Source organism: Carettochelys insculpta, chromosome 1 (assembly GCF_033958435.1).
Source record: "Carettochelys insculpta isolate YL-2023 chromosome 1, ASM3395843v1, whole genome shotgun sequence".
NCBI lineage: Eukaryota > Metazoa > Chordata > Testudines > Carettochelyidae > Carettochelys > Carettochelys insculpta.
The window spans coordinates 171,514,144-171,537,723 of record NC_134137.1 but is presented as its reverse complement, the minus strand read 5'-3'; the positions used below and the strand labels follow the sequence as shown (position 1 = coordinate 171,537,723).

At 43.5% G+C, this 23,580-nt stretch overlaps 1 protein-coding gene across 11 annotated transcripts in view; it reads left to right on the top strand.

Annotated features, from left to right (window-relative positions):
* Window positions 1-23,580, top strand: part of AGPAT3 (1-acylglycerol-3-phosphate O-acyltransferase 3) — a 170,905-nt gene that overhangs the window by 125,424 nt on the left and 21,901 nt on the right. For 10 of the 11 annotated variants that reach the window (XM_074995396.1, XM_074995364.1, XM_074995379.1 and 7 more), the window contains 5 exons: window positions 5,305-5,458; window positions 6,382-6,484; window positions 16,009-16,084; window positions 18,253-18,451; window positions 19,101-21,947. In XM_074995396.1, coding sequence (XP_074851497.1) covers window positions 5,305-5,458; window positions 6,382-6,484; window positions 16,009-16,084; window positions 18,253-18,451; window positions 19,101-19,189 — 621 coding nt within the window. In that variant the 3' untranslated portion in view covers window positions 19,190-21,947. Of the gene's footprint in view, window positions 1-5,304; window positions 5,459-6,381; window positions 6,485-16,008; window positions 16,085-18,252; window positions 18,452-19,100; window positions 21,948-23,580 lie in introns of those variants that run through there. The other variant, XM_074995436.1, reaches the window with a different exon arrangement.

Here is a 23,580-nt window from a genome sequence, read left to right as displayed (position 1 = left end):
AACAGCTACAGTGGCTTCATAGGTTGTATGATAAGCCCCTGTTGTCAGTCTCCTGTGCTCTAGCCACCTAGGATGTGCTTGCTTGTTGCACTGACTGAATATTTTTGGAATGTTTTAATGAAAATGGTTGCTGCTTCTGTGAATGAGGCTAGTGAAATAGAGGTCTCTTTTGCCAGAGTTAACAAAACAATACAATTAAATAAAACTTCCTGTTTCAAGAGCCCTAGTTTCCCCCATTTTGCAGCAGTAACTTGAAATTTGAAAGAGTGTAGGGTCAGCAAGATACTTTATATGCATGAAATCCACCCAGATTTAACAGAGTTGTGTAAACCTGCTTAAAATTGACATTTGCACATGCTCAGTAAAGCCTGCTGGAGGCCTGCTAGTAAAATCTTTGAGCTTTTCATCCTCGAAGAGCATGCTTCTGCCTCCACTAAGCCTCCTGGGTGGCAGGCACAGAGCTAGAGCTCCACTCGGGGTACAACAATAGCAGTTACGCCTCTCCCCTTAGCTTCAGGGAAGGTGCTCTTGTTTGAGAGGTGTGAGGAGATGGAGCTCTTATCTCAGCTCTTCTAACCAGTGTTGATGTGCTTTCAGAGTACTTGTGACTGAGGAAGGCCTCACAGCCTTTAAGGAGTGGGCAAATACATCTCAAATTTCACAAAAAACCCAACTGCTTGAGAAGTACCCAAAGTCACAGCTTGGTAGAGTTTCGAATTCATATTCTGTTTCTAATATGGCACATCTCATCTGTTTAGCCACTTTGTCATATTTCTATAGCCACTCAACCATTTTCCCTCCACAACAAGGTGTAGAAACCAGAATTCCTCTTTTCCCCCAAGCTAGAAGTGGAAACCAACATTCTTGTTTCCCAACATTTCTCCAGTTTCTATAAACTAGTAAGCCTCAGGCAAAGTATGTCTCATGTCACCTTCTAATGCTGGTCCAAATAGAAGATAACAGCCTGCTGCCGCTACCACTTATTCATTTAACTCAAATGGTAGAAGTCTGTGCTGCCCAGCTAAAGATCCTGAGTTCCAACCATGCTGATGGTTCAGATGGTCAGTGTGGTTCCATAACAACAAGCAGGCCTGTGGCATCTTAGAGACTGACAAATTTATTAGGTCATGAGCTTTCATAGGCAAAACCTATCTCATTTCTGAGAGGTGGGGTTCAGTTTGCTTTCAGAAAGAATAGGAAATTAAGTACAAAAAATATATTAAAATAACTTTTAGAGTGGCAGTCAAGCACTCAAAAGTTAGGAGGTGCCAGAATAAAGACTGCCTGTGCAACCATTATTGGGTCTCCTTGTTCAGCTGCGCTATGTTTAGCTTTAATTGCATGATCACATAGGATACATTCTACATTACTTCTTTCTCATTCCATGCATACTGAAGGAGGCAAAGAGAAGAGACATTACTGTGCATAAGGCGCTAGACCAAAACCAAAGAGAGCCGAGTTCTTCTGTTCTCGGTACTGTTTCAGACAGCCCACATGCTAAGTTTGACAAAAAGGCTTTCATAATGTGTAACCATGGTGTTAAATTAATGTTGCATTAATAATCTTCATTCTGGGTATATCCTAACTTCAAAATGCTTGACTTAGCAAATTTAGCATTAATTTAACATAGCTTTTTTTTAATATATGTAATAGTTATATAAACTAAAGGGGGTAGAGACACAACAGTGCTGATACATAACAGATGTGCAATGACTATAACAAAATGGAGAGATTTTTTTCCCATGGGTTTAGCAGGACTTTCTTTTCAAGGGCACTGTGAACTACAGCAGTTAAACATTATTAGTATTATCCACTTCCCAGTCACTTATTCAGTACCCATGAATGGTCATTATGAGCAGACGTCACCCTGGCCATCTTCCACAAGTGGGGTCCTCTCCAGGTGGAGCTATTCCTGACCAGGAGCACCTCCAAGTGCCATTTATTTTGCTTCTTTCGAAACCAAAGCCGTGGGTCCCAGGCAGATGTTTCACGTATCCCGCTCAGGTCGTCTGTTGTATACCTTCCCACCTCTCCCCTTCATACACAGGGTCCTGCTCAAAGTTTCTCAGGAGAACGCATCCCTCATACTGGTGGCTCCGGTGTGGTCTAGGCAGCATGGATTCACCACACTTCTGACCCTGTCAATAGATGGTCCGCTAGAGTTGCATCTGCTCCTGGACCTGATCACCCGTGACTGCAGCCACCTCCAGCATCCTAATCTGGAGTCCTTCCACCTCACAGCAATGATGATGCATGGTTGACCCAACTCAAGCAGCAGTGTTCCAACCCAGTCCACGGGGTGCCCCTGGGTAGCTGTAAGCCTTCTACCTGGGCAACATGCGTGGCAAAGTAGAAATGATTTTCACCTTGGTCTGCTCAGCAGGGGGTCCTGTTGCAGCAAGCCCCTTTCCTCCTGGTGCTTGATTACTTCCTGCATCAGAGGCACCACGACCTAGCTATCTTGCCCGTTAGGGTCCCCTTTGCAGCCAGTTTCACTGTCCACCCTGGAGAAAGGGGTAAATCAGTTTTTGGAAACCCTACGCTGGAGCGGTTCTTAAAGGCTCTAGACTGGTTGTACCCTCTGATGAAGCACCTGATCCCTCCCTGGGACTTGAACGGTATTCAGTGTCAGCTGAGCACGTGGGCAGTTGCCCCGGAGAGGTTCAAGTGCAGACCAGATAATCAGCAGAACGCCCACAGCCTCCCACAGTCAGCAGCATGTGTTTCTGTTAGTGGTGCGCATCTGTACGTGCCTGGCTATATGTAACTTTTACCATACACGTGTAGAATAAATTTTGTTAAAGGGGATATTGAACCTGAACCTGGTCCTCTCTAAGCTCGTGGGTCCCACATTCGAGTTCTCACTTCAGAACCACCATACACTGTCTTCTTCGAAGTACAGTTGTGCCCTCACCCAGCCTTTCTGCCCAAGGTGGTGTCCTACTTTCATATGAACCAGGATGTATTTTTGTCAGTGTTCTTTCTTAAATTACACGCCAGCAACAGGGATGGGGCCCTCCACTCACAGGACAACAGACATGCCCTAGTGATTTACACTGAATGCACAAAACCGTTCTGTAAATTAATGCAATGCTTTATTGCAATAGCAGGGAGGATGAAAGGCCTCCCCATATCAGCCCAGCTCCTTTCGTCATGGATCACATCCTGCATCAGGGCATACTATGACCTAGCTAAGGTTTCAGCATCAGCATTAACAGCCTGTTCCACAAGTGCACAGGCTCCTTCTGCTGCATTTTTTGCACAAGTCCCTATCCAGGACATCTGTAGCACAGCCGCCTGGTTGTCCAGCCACACCTTCACGTCTCATTATGCCATCAGTCAGCAGGCACGAAACAATGCGGGTTTCAGCATGGCGCTCCAGCCGTTGGCAGCCAGATGGTCTCCGACTCCTCCTCCTGGTATACAGTTGTTGATTCACCTGTTGGGATGTTGTGAGCCGATGCCCAGGTGCCAGCTAAAGGTCTGGTGGGGCAAAGGGGGGTGATGCCACACCAGCGGCTACGCTAAGCAGCCAGGGCAGGCTGGGTTCTTTGGTTTTGAGTTTAGTTGGGGTACAGCAGCAAGAGGAAAATTACACTTAGAGACGCTTTAACAGTTACTTTTTATTTATACAAAGATACAATTTAACTAAGACAAATAATTAAAGTACAAGTTAGTACTCGCAGTTTTTAAAGGCGAAACAACACAATTTGACTTAAGAAAAGTTTTAGACAAACTAGCCAGCTTAAACTAATACAAGTAATGTGTACACAAGAAAGGCACGTTGCAGGTGTGATTTTCACCCCTGCCTCTTAGACCTGGTGGAACCAGAGTCTTTCCCTCAATTCCTATAGGAAAGAAGTGTAATACAGGTGTAATTCTTACCCCTGCCTCCTAGATCCAGTGTGACCCAGAATCTTTCTCTCAGTCCCTTGGGAAGAAGTAGATACGAACCAGGCGTCCCCAGTCTTGGGAGTTAATTCCAGACCTGACCAGCAGGTGTAGGTGATTGAAACTCAAAGGGGAGTGGGCTGCCAAACCCCTTTATACCCTTTTGTCACGTAGGCTTCTTCCTGGTCTCAAGTGGCCAATCGGGAGGAATGTTTTTGAACCCCAGGTTTCCCAGGGAAGGTGCAAGGCTCAATTTGCACCTGTGAATTGTGGACAATTGGGCACCTTTGGAGGTGATGGGTGGAAATTCCCGGTTCTTCCTGGGGAAGTGATCAGGCGTGTCAATGACCGAGATCAGCCAGAAGGGCGGCCATTAGCTAGCCCATTCACTGTCTGGTTTTTGTGTATAGTAGAGAGGCTGGGCGAGACAGCGCACCTGCGTTCCCAGGACATCAAAGGCCGCCTGTCTCCCCTGCTTATTTCTCTCTCTGTCTCTCCCAGTGGGGGTGGGGGAGAAGAAGAAAAGGCCAAATGGGGGGGTTTATGTCTGGCTACAGATGTACATGAGCTATCAATCAAAGAAGAAAAAAGTTACCTACCTTTTGTATCTGTTACACTTCAAGATGTGTTGCTTATGAGCACTTCGAATCCTGCCCAGCTCCCCTTGGGGGCAAGGTGGAACTGCAATGGTGGGGGTTGGGATTATTATATATACCATGCATTGAAGGTGCTATGTCACAGCTGATCCAATGGGTACAGCTACAGGAAAAGTTTTCCAACAGTCAGGCATGCAGCGTGCTAACACACCTATTGGAAGGGGGACAAGCAACACATCTTGAACAACACTTTTGAAGGGTAGGTCACCATTTGCTCTACATCTGTGTGTCAGAGAAGAGAACTTCTTTAGTATGGGAAAAATTTTGTTTATGGTAGCTGAGCCTGGTATTGGATGCTGAAGCCATGTTCATAAATGTTTGTGTATTCCTGTGACTTTCAAAAGAAGAAATGTTTCAGTTGAATTAAGGGGTATGGCTTTTTTATGTATGTATATACATACAGTTGATTTGATTACAAAACAAACTGATATCCAAAAGGCACTTTTAATGTAGATGCAACTCTGAATACTTGCATATGTATTCTATGTTCTTTGAGAAAATGTGCTAATTAGCAGTGTTTTGAAAGCAGACACCGTGCAGCAAACTGCTTATTGTAATTCTTAAATTATATTATCTATTATGTTCAGTTATGCCCTGAAAGAGTTGTAGGATGGCCCAAGTGCATGATTTCTAAAGAACAAAGGAGGAAATTGTGTGCAGCAGTCCATCCACGTACACTCTAAAAGCTCTATCTCTGCACTACACAGTAATTTCTTTTTAAGATGTAGTCTTGTTTTTCTCTTGTTTTACATGTTAGTTTCTCCTGTATTGTGAAGGAACTCGGTTTACAGAAACCAAGCACCGTATCAGCATGGAAGTGGCTGAATCCAAAGGGTTGCCTAAATTGAAATATCATCTGTTGCCCAGAACCAAAGGTTTCACCACTGCTGTCCAGTGTCTCAGGGGAACAGGTATGGGTTAGCTGTTTGTTCAAAACCTTACTTGTAATGGGTGTTGTGTGTCATAGTTCATTGTATTCGCTGCACTGGGTGGCTGTTTCTACACAGGGCACTTCCTTCGGAATTGGCATGCTAATACACGGAGTGAAAGATGCTAATGAGGCGCGGATGCAAATTCCCCGCACCTCATTAGCGTAATGTCACATGATTTGGAGTCTTCCAGACTCCAAAATGCCATGTAGAAGCGCAGTCCCCGGAGAGGCTTCCGTAAGGAAGTCCTTCTTCCGGAGGCCCCTTCCTCCCAAAAATTTTTGGGAGGAAGGGGTCTCCGGAAGGAGGACTTCCTTACAGAAGCCTCCCCAGGGCCATGCTTCTACATGGCATTTTGGAGTCCGAAAGAATGGTCTTTTGGACTCCAAATCACGTGATATTATGCTAATGAGGTGCAGGGATTTTGCATCCACGCCTCATTAGCATCCTTCGCTCCTTGTATTAGCATGCCACTTTTGAAGGAAGTGGCCTGTGTAGAAACGGCCTGTGAGTGGATATAATAAAAACTCATTATGGCCCTTGGATGACATCATGATTGAGTTGATGCACTAGACTCTGTTTTCTACACAATCTTTAAAATGTATTAGTTCTAGTTTCAGTTTGCCAAAAGTAATACTTTCCAACTTTCAAGTGGCAGTATGCAAACATTGCTTAATTAATCAGCCCTCACTCCATTCTTGTGGAGTGCGTGGATATACTCTGCTATAGCTTAGATTGTTAATAGCAACATCTGGGTAAATAAAACCTTTGGGTTTTGAAATGTTTTGCCAACTGGTATCAACAAAGCAGTATTTACATCAGAATTTGTTTCTGTTTAAATGTTGAATAGCAGCAACATCAGTGGTTTGGATGCAGAGGTTAACAGCTGTATTTTCTTTCAACAGTTTCAGCGGTGTACGATGTAACACTAAACTTCAGAGGAAACAAAAACCCATCTTTATTAGGAATTCTTTATGGAAAGAAATATGAAGCAGATATGTGCGTAAGGTGAGCATATAATGATGGGTGTGGATGTAGAAGATTTGTGTTTAGACACTGTTTCCAAAACTGGTAGAAAAATGTTGTTTATCACTGAATCCTTTGAGGATCTTTGAAGATGTTTTTTTGCATACCCTGGGGATCGTCCATTTCCCTATCATTCAAACTTGTCCCACTCTCAGGAGCCCATGCTGCAGCCATCACCTATCAGGCCAGAAGACTATGTGGAATTTTCAGTGAGTGGGCATGACCACAAATATAATCCAGAATCAGGAAAATGAAACTAATCTCTCTTTCCTCATCACGTGGTGTTAATGTGTCACCAAAACTGAGCAGCCTCTGTTAATGGATTGTGTAGCGCTGTATAGTGTGATCATTCTTCTCCTTTCTTACGTGACTTTTATTAGTACTGATTCACAATGTTAATCTTAAATGAATTCACACCAAAAAAGGGTAAGACAAAAACATGCTATCCCTCATGGATGAACAGTTTTCACAAAGGGATCGCTCCAAATTGGAGCTCGCAATCCTTTTCTTCAAAGGAAACCAGCACATGAACTTCAAAGGATGAGCCCAGGAACTTAACTCTGCTAGACACTAAAAACCTTATATGAAAGAGAGACGCTAGTTGTTTCATGGCCCATTGCAACAGTTAGTAACATGTTCTGCTACCTACTAATTTTCCATTGTCCTCTGACTTCAGAGATGTGTATTTCCCACTACTTTTTAAGTAGTCCTCCTACAAGATGTCTGAACCCCATACACTTAAGTCTGTCCTTCCTTGTATTTAATTGGACACTACTGTTTCCTTCTCTGGACCCAAAGAAACTTGTCCCTTCCAACATCAGAAGCTGGTCCAGTAAAAGATATTGCCTCATCCATCTTGTCTGTCTCAAGTTGTAAGACCAATGGCTACAACACTGCAAATGCTTTAAATATCAACATTATTAGTTGACATCAATAGTGTCTGAGGCTACATCTACATTATGAAATAAAGTCAAATTTATTTAAATCAACTTTTTACCACTATATTTTAAAAAGTTAAAAATGTCCAGAAAGTCAACATAGTGTGTCTCCATTGCCTTAGCTAGGTTTCACTGTGTCAGCAATGCATTGTGGGTACTTGTCCCACAGTGCCTGCAGCCCTTAGCATTCTGGGATTTTTTTCCAGTGTGTTACAGGGAAAAAAATGTGGCACAAATGCTTGTGGGTTTCTGATGTCATCATCCCAGAGTGCAGTGCACCCCCCCCCCCCACCATTGGAAAACTAATAGATCAGAGAATTTTGTGCCATTTTTCCAGCCATTTTCCCAAAGCGTACCCCTGCATTGCACAGTGTGTTATGGCCACTTCCCGAAGAGTTGTGCAGTATTTTATTAGACAAAGCCAGTAGGAGAGTGAAGTGGATGTGGATGATTCAGGTGATATTAAAGGACTGAAGATCAGGAATGCAGAGCTGCTGGCTGCCCTGGATGCATTGTATGCAGTAGAACACTGGTTCCAGCACTCACTGGTGGGGCTGCATCATTTTGAAGGTCTAGGACTACCAGCAGTAACTGCAGAACTTTCACGTGCTCTCAAGGCCACTTTAATGGAACTTTGTGATTAGCAGCCCCCTGCCCTGAAGCATTGAGATACCAAAATGAGACCTGCTTCGACAGCTCACAGGTGAGTGGCAATCGCTCTGTGGAAGTTTGCAATGCCTGATAGCTACCGGCTCATGGGAAATAAATTTTTGGGTGGGCAGATATGTAATGGGGGCTGCAGTGATCCAGATAGCTAAGGCAATCAATGTCCATCTGTTGAGGAATACTGTGACTCTGGGAAATGTGCAGCACGTAGTGGATGGCTTTGCTGCCATGGGGCAATAAATGCAATGCACATCTCTCTCCTGGCCCTGGACCACCTGGTCTCAGAGTACAAAAATCTCATGGTGTTGCAGGTATCGGTGGAGCACAAAGGTCATTTCACCAACATCTACGTAAGATAGTTGGGAAAGGTGTGCAACATGCACATCTTTAGAAATGCAGGTCTGTACAGAAAGCTCCAGGGTGTGACTATCTTCCCAGACCAGAAAATCAAAATTGGCAACATAGAGATACCCATAGTGGTACTAGGCGAACCTACTTACCCTCAGCTCCCTTGACTCAAGAAGCCATACACAGACACACTGGATCACAGCAAGGAGCTCTTCAACCACAGGCTGAGCAAGTGCAGAATGGCAGTGGAATGTGCCTTTGGCCATTTAAAAGCCAAATTCAGGTGCCTTTTGACCCTTTTGGACCTTTGAAAGCCAACATCCCTTCCTCCTCCCACCCCACCCCCCACCATCAGTGATTCTGATGCTGTATTCTGATCAGTGCTGTATTCTCCATAACATATGCAAATCAAAGGGGGAAGATCTTATGCCAGCCTGGGTGGCCAAAGGGGATGCCCAGGGCAGTGTTTATGCACAGTTGGACACAAGGGCAATCAGCAATCCGTGCACAGAAGCAATGAAAATCAGGGAGGCTTTGAAAAACAGCTTTATGAATGAGCAAACAGTCACGTGAATCTGCTGCATTTAACTATCTTAGTACCACCCCCATCTCCCACAATGGTGTGCGCTTGACCTTTGTAAAAGCACCTCAAACTGCACTCCACCTCATATGAACCAATAAATGAAACTGGGGTTTTTACAACAACTTTCCTTTTATTTAGGAAGGTGAGGGTTAAGGGGTAGGAAAAAGAAGGGAATCCTGCCATCATGTGTAATGGAATGTGAGCCTTTTGCAGTGTGGAGAGGTCCTGGGCGTGGACTGCAAGACTGTCTTTGTTCTTCCCTGGCCGCGTTTGGGGTGCCCTGATGAGGGGGCATCAGGCTACTTCAAGGGGAGGTCAGGCAACCAGATGAAGAGGCCTCATAACTGTGAGTTCTGTGGTGGGTGTCTCTCTGCAGTTCCAACATGGACCGCAGGATATTGGTTTGCTCCTTGACAGCCATCAGGAGCTCTGCCAACTGGTCTTGTTTATGCACTGGAGCACTGACGCCACTGCTGGGTCCAATTCCTGTGAGCAGCAACTTGGGCTTGCTCCCTCTGTGCCTGAAGCTGCTGCAGGATGCAGTCCTATTTTGATCTTTTCCTGTGGTGCCTCACAGCAATCTTGTGTCCCCCATTCATGTTGTCTGTTGAAGACAGTGAACATCAAAATTTAGATACAATTTTTAAATGTGACACAGCACACTGACCCATACAATAACTGGGTGTCTGTTTGACAGTTACTGCAATTTGTGTTTTCCAAGGCTACTTTTGATTTATTAAGGATGACAATGAATCAACCTCTGCAGAACAGAAGCTGGTTGGGATGAGTTGGGGGGTCATCCCTGTAAAATGTAAAGTGCAGGAAAACACTTTATCAGTGGCTTCTCATAAATCCTCCTCAGCCGTGTGGTTGCAGGGAGGTGAGCTGAGGAGCCCTCCAGCAATGTGGTGGGAAGGGAGAGGGCCAGGAGAGCCCACCAGCTGCATGGAAGGGGGAGATGGAGAGTCCACCAGTCATGCGGTGCAGCAGGGCAGTCCTGTGAAATTTAAATGGCCAGGGAGCAGTGTGATAAATTTAACGGAACAAACTGTAATGAAATTTCCCATGCTGCTTCTAGGTTGCAAAAAGAGGCATCAGCCTCCTAAGAATAACAGAGTGAAAAAGAAAATATGCTCATACTTTGTGAGCAGAAGGCTGGAAAATTTGCCAGAATGCAGTGTGGTGCCGTGATGCCAGATTACTTACTGGTTGCCTAGCATGGCAAGGTGTGCTATTGTGGAAGCCACAATAAATCAGGCCTCCCCAAAAACCTTGTGCCAAAAATAAGAGTCCCTGGCTGAGACCTTTAGGGAGCTCTCCTAAAAAGATAAGTGCTCTGTCCCCAGAAATATTAACAAGCTGTTCTAGATCCACTGCACCTAACCCACAACCCAGTTGCTTCAGTTTAAAAAAATATGCTCAACAGAAGAGTCCTCTCCAGCATTGCTGGACCTGGATCATGAGATGTTGATGAGAGGACTAGCTCCAGGGTGAGGAAGAGCTTCTGGCTGGCAGGATCGGCTTCCTGTGGCATCTGCTGACGGGTGGTGTCCTCCTCTTCATCACCTCCACCTCCTCCTCACCCACTGGGCTGTCACTGGAGAGCCAAGCTTTGTCTCCTGAGCAGTCCATGCAATCCTTCACAACTGTGGCTGGGTCCTTCCCAAGAATCACATTGAGCCACTCAGAAAAGCAGCATGTTTTGAGAGATGTTCCAGATCACCCGTTGGCTTCTTTCACTTTCTGACACACCTGCCTGGGCTCCTTGATTTTGACCTTGGCATTGCTGAGCGTCCTGGGCCTACCATTTCTCCATCATGCTCTGGGAAATCTTCCAGTAAATGTCCGCATTTCGTTTGCTGGTTCACAGTTTTCTCAGCACAGATTCATCACGCCATGCAGAAATGAGATCCTGGATCTCTTGATGGCTGTATGCTCGGGCTCTTTTGTGACCATGAGAACTCATGATGGCTAGATGCGATTGCCCCTGACGTGTACTATCTACGCTGGCCAGAAAGAAGATGAATTCCAATTCCTGGGCTTTCTGTTACCTACTTCCTGTGTACCTGGAGACCAGTGGAGGTGTAAACAGCCAGAACGGATCCCTGTGGGGCATTTTGGGATACCTCTAGAGGCCAATTAAAATTGATGTAAAGTCATGCTGTTTCCACACTAGCATTAATTCAAGCTTTTAAATTCAAACTTGGTGTTACACCACCTGGGAGGGACAGGGCAAGAAAGTTGACCTTAGCGCCTCTTTAGAATACACCTACTGGTATTTGCAGTGAAGACAGTTACATTGTAAAATGGAGCTAAGTGCCTTAAAATTGACTTTATGCTGTAGTGTAGACAAAGCCTGAGTTTGCCTCGATTTATTTCTATGAGTGCTGTCAGTCCTCAGAGCTATTATTTCAAGCCCTCTGCTAACTTGACAGGTGTCTCTGTGCCTGCTACCTTCAGCATAGGTTTTCTTCCCTATTGAAATAATTTCACTTCCTATTTTAAAAAACCTGAAAGGTGAGACTCTGAGCAACGACCAAGAGCTCTGTCCACTCCTTTCATAGATTCAGAGGACTGGAAGGGACCTTAAGAGACGATCTAATCCAATCCTTCCCCACCTCTTACCCTTTGTGTCCCCACCCACCCCACCCCTGAAGTGAACCCTAGACTTTGTGAAACACTGCCTTACTCTGATTGAAAGTTTGGTGTTGAATAATCCTAGGTATTTCCTTTTTCTGGGTGCTAATGCATTGCCATGGGTATGCTACTGGCGCAGCTTACTCTTTTTGACGTGGGCAGTTTTGTGTTGTATTGAAGCTTATCGAGAGCAAACTTTTTGGAGTCCCACACAGACCTCCAGCATTGCAAGGTAGCAGCAATAATTTTGCAAAATATAGAGCAAAAACTGCTAGGTTAGAAGCAAGTGAAGCACTAGCTGTTCACTTGAGGGGGAGGGTGGACTTCTATTCCAAACCTGTTCTCGGGTGCTTATGTAATTTTCCCCACAATTACTCTCTTGGATGAAATGCCTCATGCTTGCTGAGAGTGCAGAGTGGCTGGGAACCTGGGACATTCCGTGTCTCCATTTTGGGAATTATCCAGAGATGGAAAAGGGAAAGACTTGTCTTCAGAAATGCCGTCAGGCCATTTTCCAGATATTTTTTGCAGTTGGATAACTCAAACTGTTTTACATTTACATCTTTACATTTGCTGTGCACATGTTCCCAATGAGGCCTGTGTGACTTGCTAAGTGGAGAAACAAGTTACAAGCTAGTCATGATAGTGTACTGTGCAAATGCTGAGTATAATTTCACTAGACCCAGGGATGGGGATCCCCTGGCCCAGATCCAGACCACGGCTTGCCTTGATCCAGCCCCCAGTGCTCGGGGTTCCCATCCCAGTATCCAGTCTGCTACAGAGTGGGGTGTACAGAGCCCTGAGTTTCATGGGCTGGAATCAGGCAAGCTGGGGCTGGATCGGGACCCTGGGCTGTGGGTTCCCCACCCCTGGTTTAGTGAGAATATAATATACTCAGCGTTTGTGCAATACGCTATTATTACTAGTTTGTAGCTTGTTCGTATTTGGCCCAGGGGCTCTGCCTGGAAGGGGGAAGAAACAGCTCCGCATGCTGCTGCCACTGTTCCCTCCCTCTCCCCGCCCCCCCGCTGATGGAACAGCAGCACCGAGGAGCACTGCCTGGAGCGGCTTTTCCCCCACCGCTCTCATTGGCTGAAACTGCGGCCAATCAGAGCAGTGGAGGGCAGTGCCTGAGAGCAGTGGGGGACATAGAACCACTTCTGCCCCCAGGGAGATGTGCCAGGTAAGTGCCCCTGTGGCTCAGACCCTGACCCCTAGACCACTACTGCACCCTCACTCCCACTCAGACCTCTACACTAGCCCATTCCTGCACCTCTTCTTGACTATACCACTCTTGTCCAGATCCCCCAGCCCATTTCCATACTCTACCACCCTCTGAGAAGCCTCTCCCCCACAAACCTCCAGTTTGCTTCTGGACTCACTCCCACCCACCCCACACCCCAAGCCTGCTTCCTGGCAGCCCCCTCCCAGACTGAACCCCTAATTTTTGTCCAACCCCAGAGCCTATGGAGGCCAACAAAAATCTACTAGCCATGGCCCTCATAGGTTCCTGGGTACTGGTGAGCAAGGGGAATCTGTCTGTCTGTCTGGGAACCATGTCAGTGAGGTGTCTTGTGTGGCCCCAACCTGGAAAGGATTTCTCACCCCTGCACTAGACAATTGTAAGTGCCCACAGCACTTATGAGTAAGCATGCACAAGCAACCTGGGTATTTGTGTACACTGAAAGAACAGCTTCATCCACTTAATACCTTCTGCTTTGCTAAATGAGATGTGAGTTGATGTGGTTTTGGGGGTGTAAAAGGAAGCATAAAAACCCAATGGCTTTCAGCCAACCTTCTAGAAGAGTCTGGGATATTAGTGGCAGCGAGCTTACCTGACTACTTGTGCTCCGTTACTAAACTAACTTCTGAACTGTTCTGTCTGCTCTGACTTTTTAAAATGTATTTTTATGGGACTGAATGTGCCTTCCCAAGACACTTGACTGTCTTTGAACTCGCCTTATTTAAGGTTGCCTGGGGCCATGGAAGGTTAATTCCAACTGGAAACACAACTTTTCTGCTGATGAGAATGTCCTACAATATTGCAATAGGCGTGTACAGAAGAGTCTCATTTTTCCAGACATTAAACACAAGTATTGTATGGTGTGCTCTTGCTGGCAGGGTGTAGCTGGCATATATTTCCTTGTCACAGCTCCTCACTGCAAATTGAATACATGTAGAGTTCTTGATGAGCCTGCAGACGTGGCTTAGGTCAAAGAAAGGGAACTATGTGAGCCTCTAGCGTTGTCTATACTTACCGGGACATCGGCGCTGCAGAGTCTAGTCTAGTAACGATCTGCTGAATTGACCACTGATCATGCTCCTGTCGACAGCAGTACTTCACCAGATCAAGAAGATTAAAGGGAGTCAGTGGAAGAGTTTCTCCCGTAGGCCCACCCCACAGTGGAAGATGACGCAGTAACTGGAACTGAGGTATGTTGATTCCAGCTACACTATTCCAACAGCTGGAGTTGCATACCTTAGTTCAACAGTACCCCCCACTGTAGACCTGGCCTACCGATATGCTGTGCTCTGCATTGAGGAGAGTGGCCAAGCCTCTTCGCGCACTTTACAGGCCTTCATTGATGATGAACTACAGCAAATTGAAATAATCCTCCAAAATCATCAAAGTGATCTTGCTAAAAGTACCCTCTAGTGGCAATTTTAGTGAAGTGATGACTTTGGAAGAGGACTTTGAAAAATTGTTTTTTTAATTAAAGGCACAATCCTCGTTATAAAACTGGTCTCAAAAACGATTAGTTTAGTAATTTAACTGTCTAGAACAGGGACGGGGAACTTTTTTCCTTTCATGTGCCATTGACCCACTGAAAAAAAATCAATCCAAGGCTACACATATGTAAAAGCAGCTTAATTTAAAGAGGGGGATGTCAGAGAGAGAAATATAACACATTCAGCTCACCTGCCTGGGAGACAAGGGGGTCGGGGTCGAGGCTCCAGGCTTCTCACCCATAATGGGGAAAGCCAACATTTGCTGCTCCAAAGAGGAGCCGCCAAGCAGGCGTGCAGGAACAATTTGTATGGTGGGGGTGCTGAGGACCCTTGGCTCCAGGACCTATGCCACCAAGACTTGTCACAGGCCAGATAGATTAAGCAGTGGGCCAGGTTCCTCACCTTGATCTGGAGAAACATTTTGGTTATTTTATTTTAAAGTCATTTGTATTTACAGATTATTGTACAACATGCGAACTGCTGACCTGGTCACTGGCCATCTCATTGATTTTTTTTTCTCCGCCCACATCGTCTTCCTTTGTCCAGAGAACCACAGAGTCAGCTTATTGTTATTCCTCCAAAAGATGTTACAGGTTGACCCTCTCTTGTCCAGCACCCTCAGGACCTGACTGATGCCAGACTAGAAAATTTGCTAATGCAAAGGAAGTCAATACGGTCTGGCACATTACTAAAATTTCCACTGCTTACTGGGCTCTTAAAAGACATTTAGAGGTAAATTAGATCTAAATAACAGCACAGAACACTGAGAGCCAGGACTGGTGGTTGTAAACAAACTTTATGGGACCGCGGGAAAGTTGGCTACACCCATAAGTGGATATCCAGCTAATTGAAATCATTCCAGATTACAGATGTTGCTGGAGGAGAGTTCTGGATTAGAGAGTTAAAATCTTGACATAATTAGGGATGAATGAACCTTGCAGGTTATGTTTTTGCAAATTGAATCTTGCCAAAGAGTCTCTCTACGTTGCAAAGCAAACAAGCTGGTACTGCCGTGGGAAGCAATTAGAAAGCTGGTGAGTGATCACTGGAAGGTCAGAGTGATTGAAAGGACAATTGAATGAGTAGACTGGAACTAGAAAGGGGGGTGTGAAGAGAAGGTGGTTTCAATGGCACTACTCACTGTTTTCCGAATTTTGATTTTTCAACCAAAAAGATGGATAGTTATTTTCGCTATAAAAATGTTTTTGAATAATCTTCCTGATTGTTGACCGGTGTTGGTCTTTGAAATGTGAACTAGAGTTTGCTTGAATTCAACCATTGATAACTCCATTGTGGATGCAGTAATACTTGAATAAAAAATACATGTCTTTCTGAGGGAGACAGAAATTGACAGGAAGTAGTTGTATATTCTGCTGTTTTTCATGAATGCCTATTTCTCAGTGAGAATTGGAAGCGTAGGTTTCTGTTATAAGCCATTTTGATTCTTATTTGCACTGCATGATTTTGGTAGTTCCAACACTTGTAACAAAGTTGGCTATATATTAACAATTATAGCTCTTTATTTGAAAAGATCTAAGGTAAAATAAATTATATGGATATTCTTTCCCTTTTAAGAATTTTTTAAAATCTCTTTAATAAACCAGGAGATTTCCTCTTGAAGATATCCCTGCAGATGAAAAGGAAGCTGCAAACTGGCTTCATAAATTGTACCAGGAAAAGGTAAATGGCTTTTTTCTCTTTCACATCTGTCATAAAGTAACATTCTGAGGCGGAGCTTGTCAGGAGCTGAGCAACGTGCACTCAGCCTTGGAGAGGAGGAGGAAAATAGGAGCACTTTGTGGAACTTGGCTATTCTTAGATTCATTTAAGGAACTATATTGGCACGCTGTGAAAGGAGCCCCAGCCATTCCTCTTTGACCACAGAATGATGGCCGTAGTGGGGAGTCTAGACAGGCAGATAAATACACACATATGCACACATTCAGACAGCCACCTTGGGGGGAGACCATATATAATTTGTTCTGTTTTGCTCTGATATTCAGATCTGGGCTCTTTGTCATATATTGTAACTGCTTTTGTTCCATCTATGGATGTTTCTAGGAGATACAGATGCAGGGTAACACTAAACCAAAGGTAGTCATTCGTTCCGGATCCATTTAGGACAGTGATACAGTGGGCTGCCCCTTTTGTAGCGCTCGTCTTCGTTCTTTCCTGCCTATTCCTCTTGGCTGCTGGATTTCTGCTGCCCTTTCTATCATGATGCAAGTAGATCTGTTAGTCTGCCCTCAGAGCACTCCAGGTTCTTAATATTTTTCTTTTTACAGTTTTTTTCTAAAGTGTAAATTGCCTTACTCCAGATTTAATAGGAGTGGAGTGAGTGTGGGGGAGAGTGATATATAAAGTTTGGCCTGGACTTGTGTAGATTGGACTTGTGTATATCAGGACATATGTTTTGAAATGCATATCTTGGTATTCTTTTTTATTTTGGTGAAGGTAGAAGAGTACAGAAACCCTGATGTTTCTGAGCTTTCTTCTGCTTTGGCTACCTGGACTGCAACATTTCCAAATCTTCACTTAACCTGTGGGCAGGCACCACATTGCTCATAAGGTTGTTGGCCTCCTCCTCCCAAGTTTCACTTTTGTTCATTTTAAATATATTTATTAGGGATCCTAACAATACTCAAAACAGTTAGGACACGGGGCCATGAGTTGCTTATGAAGAATACTAGTAATTGTCTGTCCCTCTTGCATCCTGGATGTTGATGTGTGAGACACATGTAGGTGTCATTTGAAAATTATGAAAATACCTCAAGAAATTTCCCACTTGGCTGAATGAGCATTGATACCCTTTTTTATTTTTTCCTTTTCCATCTGTGTCGCCCTTTTTGCTGTAGCACGAGAATAGAGTTAAGCATGAGCAGCAGATAGCTCTCCATTTCAGTTTACTTGAGCCAACTGCCCTGCCCTAACTACTCTGGAAGGGTGGTGTTGTTGAAATTGGCTGTACCTCCCCTCAACACCGGAGTCAATTTTTTTTTTAAAGAGGATTTTTTTTCTTTACATTAATTGATCCCAGTAGGTTTAGAAAAACTCCTATATTGTGGAATTCCTACATGTACACATTGTACAAAGAAAACGTTGAGCTTGTCATTTTTCAGTAATGTCAATGGAGGCTAAAACAGCAATAGGTTAAATGTTTTTTTTATATAACGTGCAGCTTATAAATCATTGTCTTGAGAAAAATAAGGTGGAGACAGTAACGATTTGTCTGATTTTTATCACTATGACACTTTTCTAAATACCTAGTTCAGGGCATTATGCTTTCTGAAGTGCTATGCTTATGGCTACAGGCTTCAGCGTTTCTGCAAAGAATGAAGTCATGTTGCAAGGAAATGCTGGCCCCGCTGGTCAGCTTGTGCTTAGCTTCATTCTGTTTGCTTCATGTGGAGCATTTTTCTGCTGCACCTCCTATAGATAGTTCCTGATTCTCGCAAAAGTAGGAAGGAGAAACAATAAGCAAACAACCTGCACAGGAATGGGAACTGTCCTGGAAGTTTTCTGGGGCTAACACTTCTCTGATGTCTGAACATACTAACAGCTGACACTGGTGTCTATGGTGGTGGATGGAGGGTGACAATATTTGATTTCTGTTTATTTTTACATAGTGTTCAAAATGTTTGTTCATAGTATTAACGATGGTTATCACAGCATTAGGGAATGCCAGACAGGCCACAGAAAATGTATATTCCTCCCATAGATCTGAATAATGCTTGTCACAGATGTGGGCCTTTATGGCATCATGGAATTCTAAAGTCTTGAAACTATTCATGCCGATACTAACATTCCTGAATTAACTTTCTTCCCCTCTTTTCCCCCTCCCGCCCCAGGATGCTTTGCAAGAAATGTATAATCAGGAAGGCATATTTCCTGGCCAGCAGTTTAAACCTCCTAGAAGACCATGGACTCTCCTGAACTTTCTATGCTGGGCTACTGTCCTGCTCTCTCCTCTCTTCACATTTGGTTTTGGAATTTTTGCAAGTGGCTCACCCCTTCTTATCCTCGCATTCCTGGGGTTTGTTGGAGCAGGTAATGAAAGTTATAGAGAAGAGAGAGAGAGGGAGCCCACACACAATATGATACAGTAGTGGACATTAGCTGTGATGAATTCTGTGTATGGCTGCAGCTATCAGAAAGATGTTTTGGGTGAAAATTCAGGGCAGGTTACCAAGGTTTCAATTTTTGTATAGAAGAACAGTTATTTCAAACCCCTTAATTTCAGGTGGGTTTGTCTCTTATTTTTAAATTACATTTCATATATTAACTACTGTGTGCATTGTAGCCCATTCTTGAGGGGTGAAGCACATTGGGGAGCGAAGATGTTTGCACTGATGTTGCCCATACTGATTGAGTATGCTCTGTGGTTAACTGAAGGGATCAGCTTCCAGAGCTACCAGTACAGCTGCTTTTAACAAATATGCACTCATTATATTTGCATTTATTCTTTAAATCTGGTCTGCCCTCTGATTTAATGACTTGGCACATGTATTTGGGCCAAAACGCTTCAGTCAGTGTAAGCTGTGCTGTGTCCACGGATTGGAGACCATGTGTGGCCCAGAGTCACTACAGATTGTGTGTGTGTGTGTGTGTGAGAGAGAGACAGACAGACAGACAGACAGACATATTTATCATTATATCAGTTGTAATACACCTGCAATTTCTGTATTATATTTTAAAGCTTCCTTTGGAGTTCGTAGACTGATAGGAGTAACCGAAATAGAAAAAGGCTCCAACTATGGCAACCAGGAATTCAAGAAAAAGGAATAATTCACAGTTGCAGCAAAGCACACATGCCAAGACTATGGTATCAAATTAGCTTCATTAAAAAAACGCTTAGAAACTATCTTTTTCTTATTAACTACTGACTAATATTAATGAATAATACTTGAGCCAAGAGTGAAGAAACTGGAAGAATGAAGAGAAGAGAACACATCAGCTTTCTGCCTGTTTAAGGATTACTGTATTCAAACTTGGGGTGAAAATTGGGGCTAAAGCATTGTAACTTTTTTCTTTGTTTTCAGAGGAGGACGAAAAATATTGGACACAGCTACCTACTTCTTCAGACAACCACTCACACTGGTTTCTCCTTCGGGCATCTTACCCTCACTTTGCAATAGGAGCCATTGAATGTTTCCTCTTTCTGAAACCAATATTTGTTGTTTCCCAGCATCACTGCTGAGTGTGCTCCAGGAAACACAACCCATCTCAAATTCACTGACAGGAGTTCCTTGGGTGAAAGCCATTTGGCAAAGCCATTTTATCATGACTCCAGATGAAATCCTACTTGTATACATTTTATTGAAGGCACTATTTATTTTCAGATACCATCATATAACTTCTGTGCAACAAGAAAATGGTTAATGGAATTTTGATGGAAGCAGTACCTGATTGATAAGCACATACTGTACATGAGATTCACTAGTATTAATACAGTTCAAAGCTTTTTCCCCATGCCTGTTGATCAAGGCTCAGTTAAAGCGCAACACCCCACTTTGGGGTGTAGGCAATGTGGGCTCGGTTCATGGTTTACATGCCTTGGATCCGTTTTGGGTTTTGCTTCACTTTTTTAAGTGAATGGTAAGCCTGGTGATTTGGTCCAGTGTAAAGAAGGCTGTTTACTCAGTTGTAAAGTTTCTTCCTTACTTCTGCTCATGTTTCTCATCCCTGGAGTCCCACTCCACTGGTTGTCCCCTGCAGCAGTCTACTGAGAAAATCAGGATAAACCATCCCAGCAGTCCTGGGAAAGGGTAATTCTTTTTGTCTGCACCAACGCAAAAAAGAAAAGATGCAATTGATGTCTCTCATGCAGTGATACTCAGACCTCAGTCGTTCGGAAGCCAAATTAGCACTCAACATTACCCAAAAGAGCCGCCAGTAGTGTGAATTAATTTATGGTTTCATTTACTATTTAATTTACATACTTAAACAGTGGGATGAGAGATAGTTTGTGTGTGCAGATATGTATTATTTTCACAGCAAAATGATTTACCACATACTAATTGTCATTGACAAAATAGTTAATATAGTAAGATCATCCTGATTGGTTAATAATTAAATCTCAATGTTTTAATATCATGTGCAGCAAAGAGCTGGAGAAGACACATTTAAGAGCCACTTGTGTCTGACAAGGCTCACTGAATATCACTGTGGTAGTGTTTAAGGGGTGAAAATCCTGGCCCCATTAATGTCAGTAGGAGTTTTGCCACTGACTTTGATGGGGCCAGGATTCCAGCTCGCATGTTCTGACTATCCAGTGGTCTGTGCTGCTTTTCTTAGCTAGCTATGGTAGGACATTTTTATGCTCTATATCACTACATGAGCCATGTTAGAGGAGGAAATACTAGATTGGTGTTAAGGTGTCTTTGGGGGGTGAGAGGGTTAATATCTCCAATTTTGATCACTTGGCCTTTAGGTTTGCTGTTGAAATCTGGAGACTGGAATGTAGGCTGTACCACTCTCTTTCCCAATGCACATTGTAAGGTTGTGCAGAGGGCTGTTGTATGTGTGTTTAAATGGGTGTTGATAAGTATGTGGAAACTGCTTATATTTTGAAATTTAATGGCCAAATTCTGTACGCAGCCATACTCCAGAGATGACAGTGGAATGTGCTGCCGAAGTACAACTGAAGGCTGAATTTGACCTTCACTTTCAAATGATGCTGTGTGAAGTCTCACCCTCTCGTCTTAACCCAAACACTTTGAATAATTGTTTCAGTTTTCTGAAGGTCAGATCTCATCAAAACACTGGTTTATTTTTTTCTTTCCTGTTTTAGCCCAAGGTGAAAATGTGATATTTTACCTGTTTTCCATACTCCATTCTAACCTATTTCCCCATGGATATTTGCCCCCTAAGGATTTTCTTTTTAACTTCAAGCTTTAGCATAATTTCACAGCTTACTGGAATGCTGCACTGGGGGTTGTTTATCATTCCTTTCTCAGGACCTGATGGTTTCCGTTGGGTCTCTTTTCAGGAGAGAATTTTCAGATTGTCTTATGGCATTTGTGTCTCTTGTTATCTCTGTCCCCAGTTAAGCACTGCACGCTCTGCCCCTTGGTTTGTGTGCCATTCTTCCTTACAGAAAAAAGGGTGCACAACTTTTATTAACTTCAGTGAAAGCTGAATGCTGGTTTTGGAGGGGCATAATACAGCCATGATTGTGCATTTTCTTACCAGGCATTTTTGCACTCTTTTGAAACAGTTAGAATTCTGAATGCTGGTAAAGCAAAGTCCCTGGTTTTCTTTGATGTTTTCTAACCAGAGAACCAAAACAGGTGGGCTTGATTTATTTATTTTTTATCTGAATAATAACTATAAACCTTGCTTATTAGGAAGACTTAACAGATGCTGTATACGTACTTTCTGAAGATGATGATCAACATATTTAAATAGCACTTCCTTTGGTAATCAGAGCAAAGCAAGACCACCACTGGTTATACTCGGCAGTTACCTGTGAGCAGGGGCCTTGGTACTGGTAGACATTACTGGAATTTAACAAATATTTCCCCTTTCTTAGTGGTGGGGGCGGGGGAAGGGGTTGGGCTTTAGGCAGGGGATAAAATTAAAAATCCTTTCTTTTTATAGAGGTCTTGTCTCCTCTTAGTGCATGCATCTCCTGATTAGGGTTAATGGGATTAGTGCATGTACATCAAGGGGAGAATAAGCACATGTTTAATGTATTTTAGTTTCTTACCATCACACATTGGCCGTGCTTCGTTTTGAAAATGTAGTAAATATATTATTGTTTGCTTTAATTTTTACTCTTCTCAGCAGATAACAATTTGGAAAATTGAATTATACAACAGTGCACAGTACACTGCACAAGCAGCGCAAAATATTTTCATTTTGAACTTTTGTCTCTTCAGATAGCTTTTTAATATATAATTAGATATATATCTATCTGTATATACAGAGTATGTATAAATTAACGTGATCGGAAATAGCTGCAGTAAATGTCTCTAACGAAGGTAAGCAAGTGGCTTGGATTGGAACATTGAGCATAGATTTTATATTTGACACTATTTTCTTCTGGTTTAATAGAAAATAGCTTGTATAATTGACTACCAAGCCCTCTGAGAGCAATAATAAACAAAAATATATCAGTTTTTTTTGGTCTTTGATTTTCACCCCGATCTCCACAATTTTGCTAAGTCTTAGGAATCTGGAAGAATTTTCCCTTTTACTTCACCCATCTTTCAAGGCTTTAATTGTTTGATCTTTTGAAGTCAAATTCTCCAGCTGTGGACATGCAGTTTCAGTGGAGTTTTTACAGGCCAACCGCTGGGGAGCTCACCCCTGATGCAGAAGGCAAATAGCTTCCCAGATGGAACGTGTACCCATTTTAGAGTCTTCAGCAGCACCTGAGCTGGCCTGGAGGAAGAAGCCTTACCCCCTCATATTGCCATCTGCAATACTGCAATAGCATCATGTGACCCAAGTCAGGAGCTTTTTGAAGAATATGGTGGGAGAGCTCTTGCTAGCTGCTGACCCTGTGCATCCCATCAGTCATCAAAGCATAACAAATGTGTTGCTGAAGGAGGACTCCCTTTGGTACACTAATTGGAACTTACAGGCTTTGGCTCATAGAGGTCCCTTACCAGCCATGAGCTGACAGTCACAGTGTGCTTTTGCTATTGACTTTGTGTCCCACTGAGTGACGTGCTTCTCTTGGCCACAAAGAACATAGGCGATGTCCTTTGTTCTGCTTTAAACCACTTTGAAGGGCTCTGTGCACTTAATTGCTGGCTGATAATGGGGATTGTGCTCTTTTCCGGGTTGCCTAATGTGCATAGAAAAAGCACACACCTTTTCTCTGGAGCTTTGTTGTATTCACCTTTGCCATCTTCCAACACCATCTACTTGCAATGTAGTGTCTGGAGACTGTTCTCTTCTGACACCACAAGTGGAGCTCAGGGGCATTCCAAAACGTCTTTTGCAGCACAGCATGTCTTCGAAGTACTACAAGTGGCCATGGAGTTTGTCTTCCTGTCAGTATTGTTTTGGCATGTTCAATAAGTATGAACTGGCCTATTATGAAGTCTAAGTCTGATGATAACAGATGTCACCAGTACTGAGTAGAGACTTTCTAAGAAGGCCTGTCCCTTATGGTAGAAGACTTTGCATAAGTGCATTGTTACCTGGTATCTGGGCCCTCTGAAATG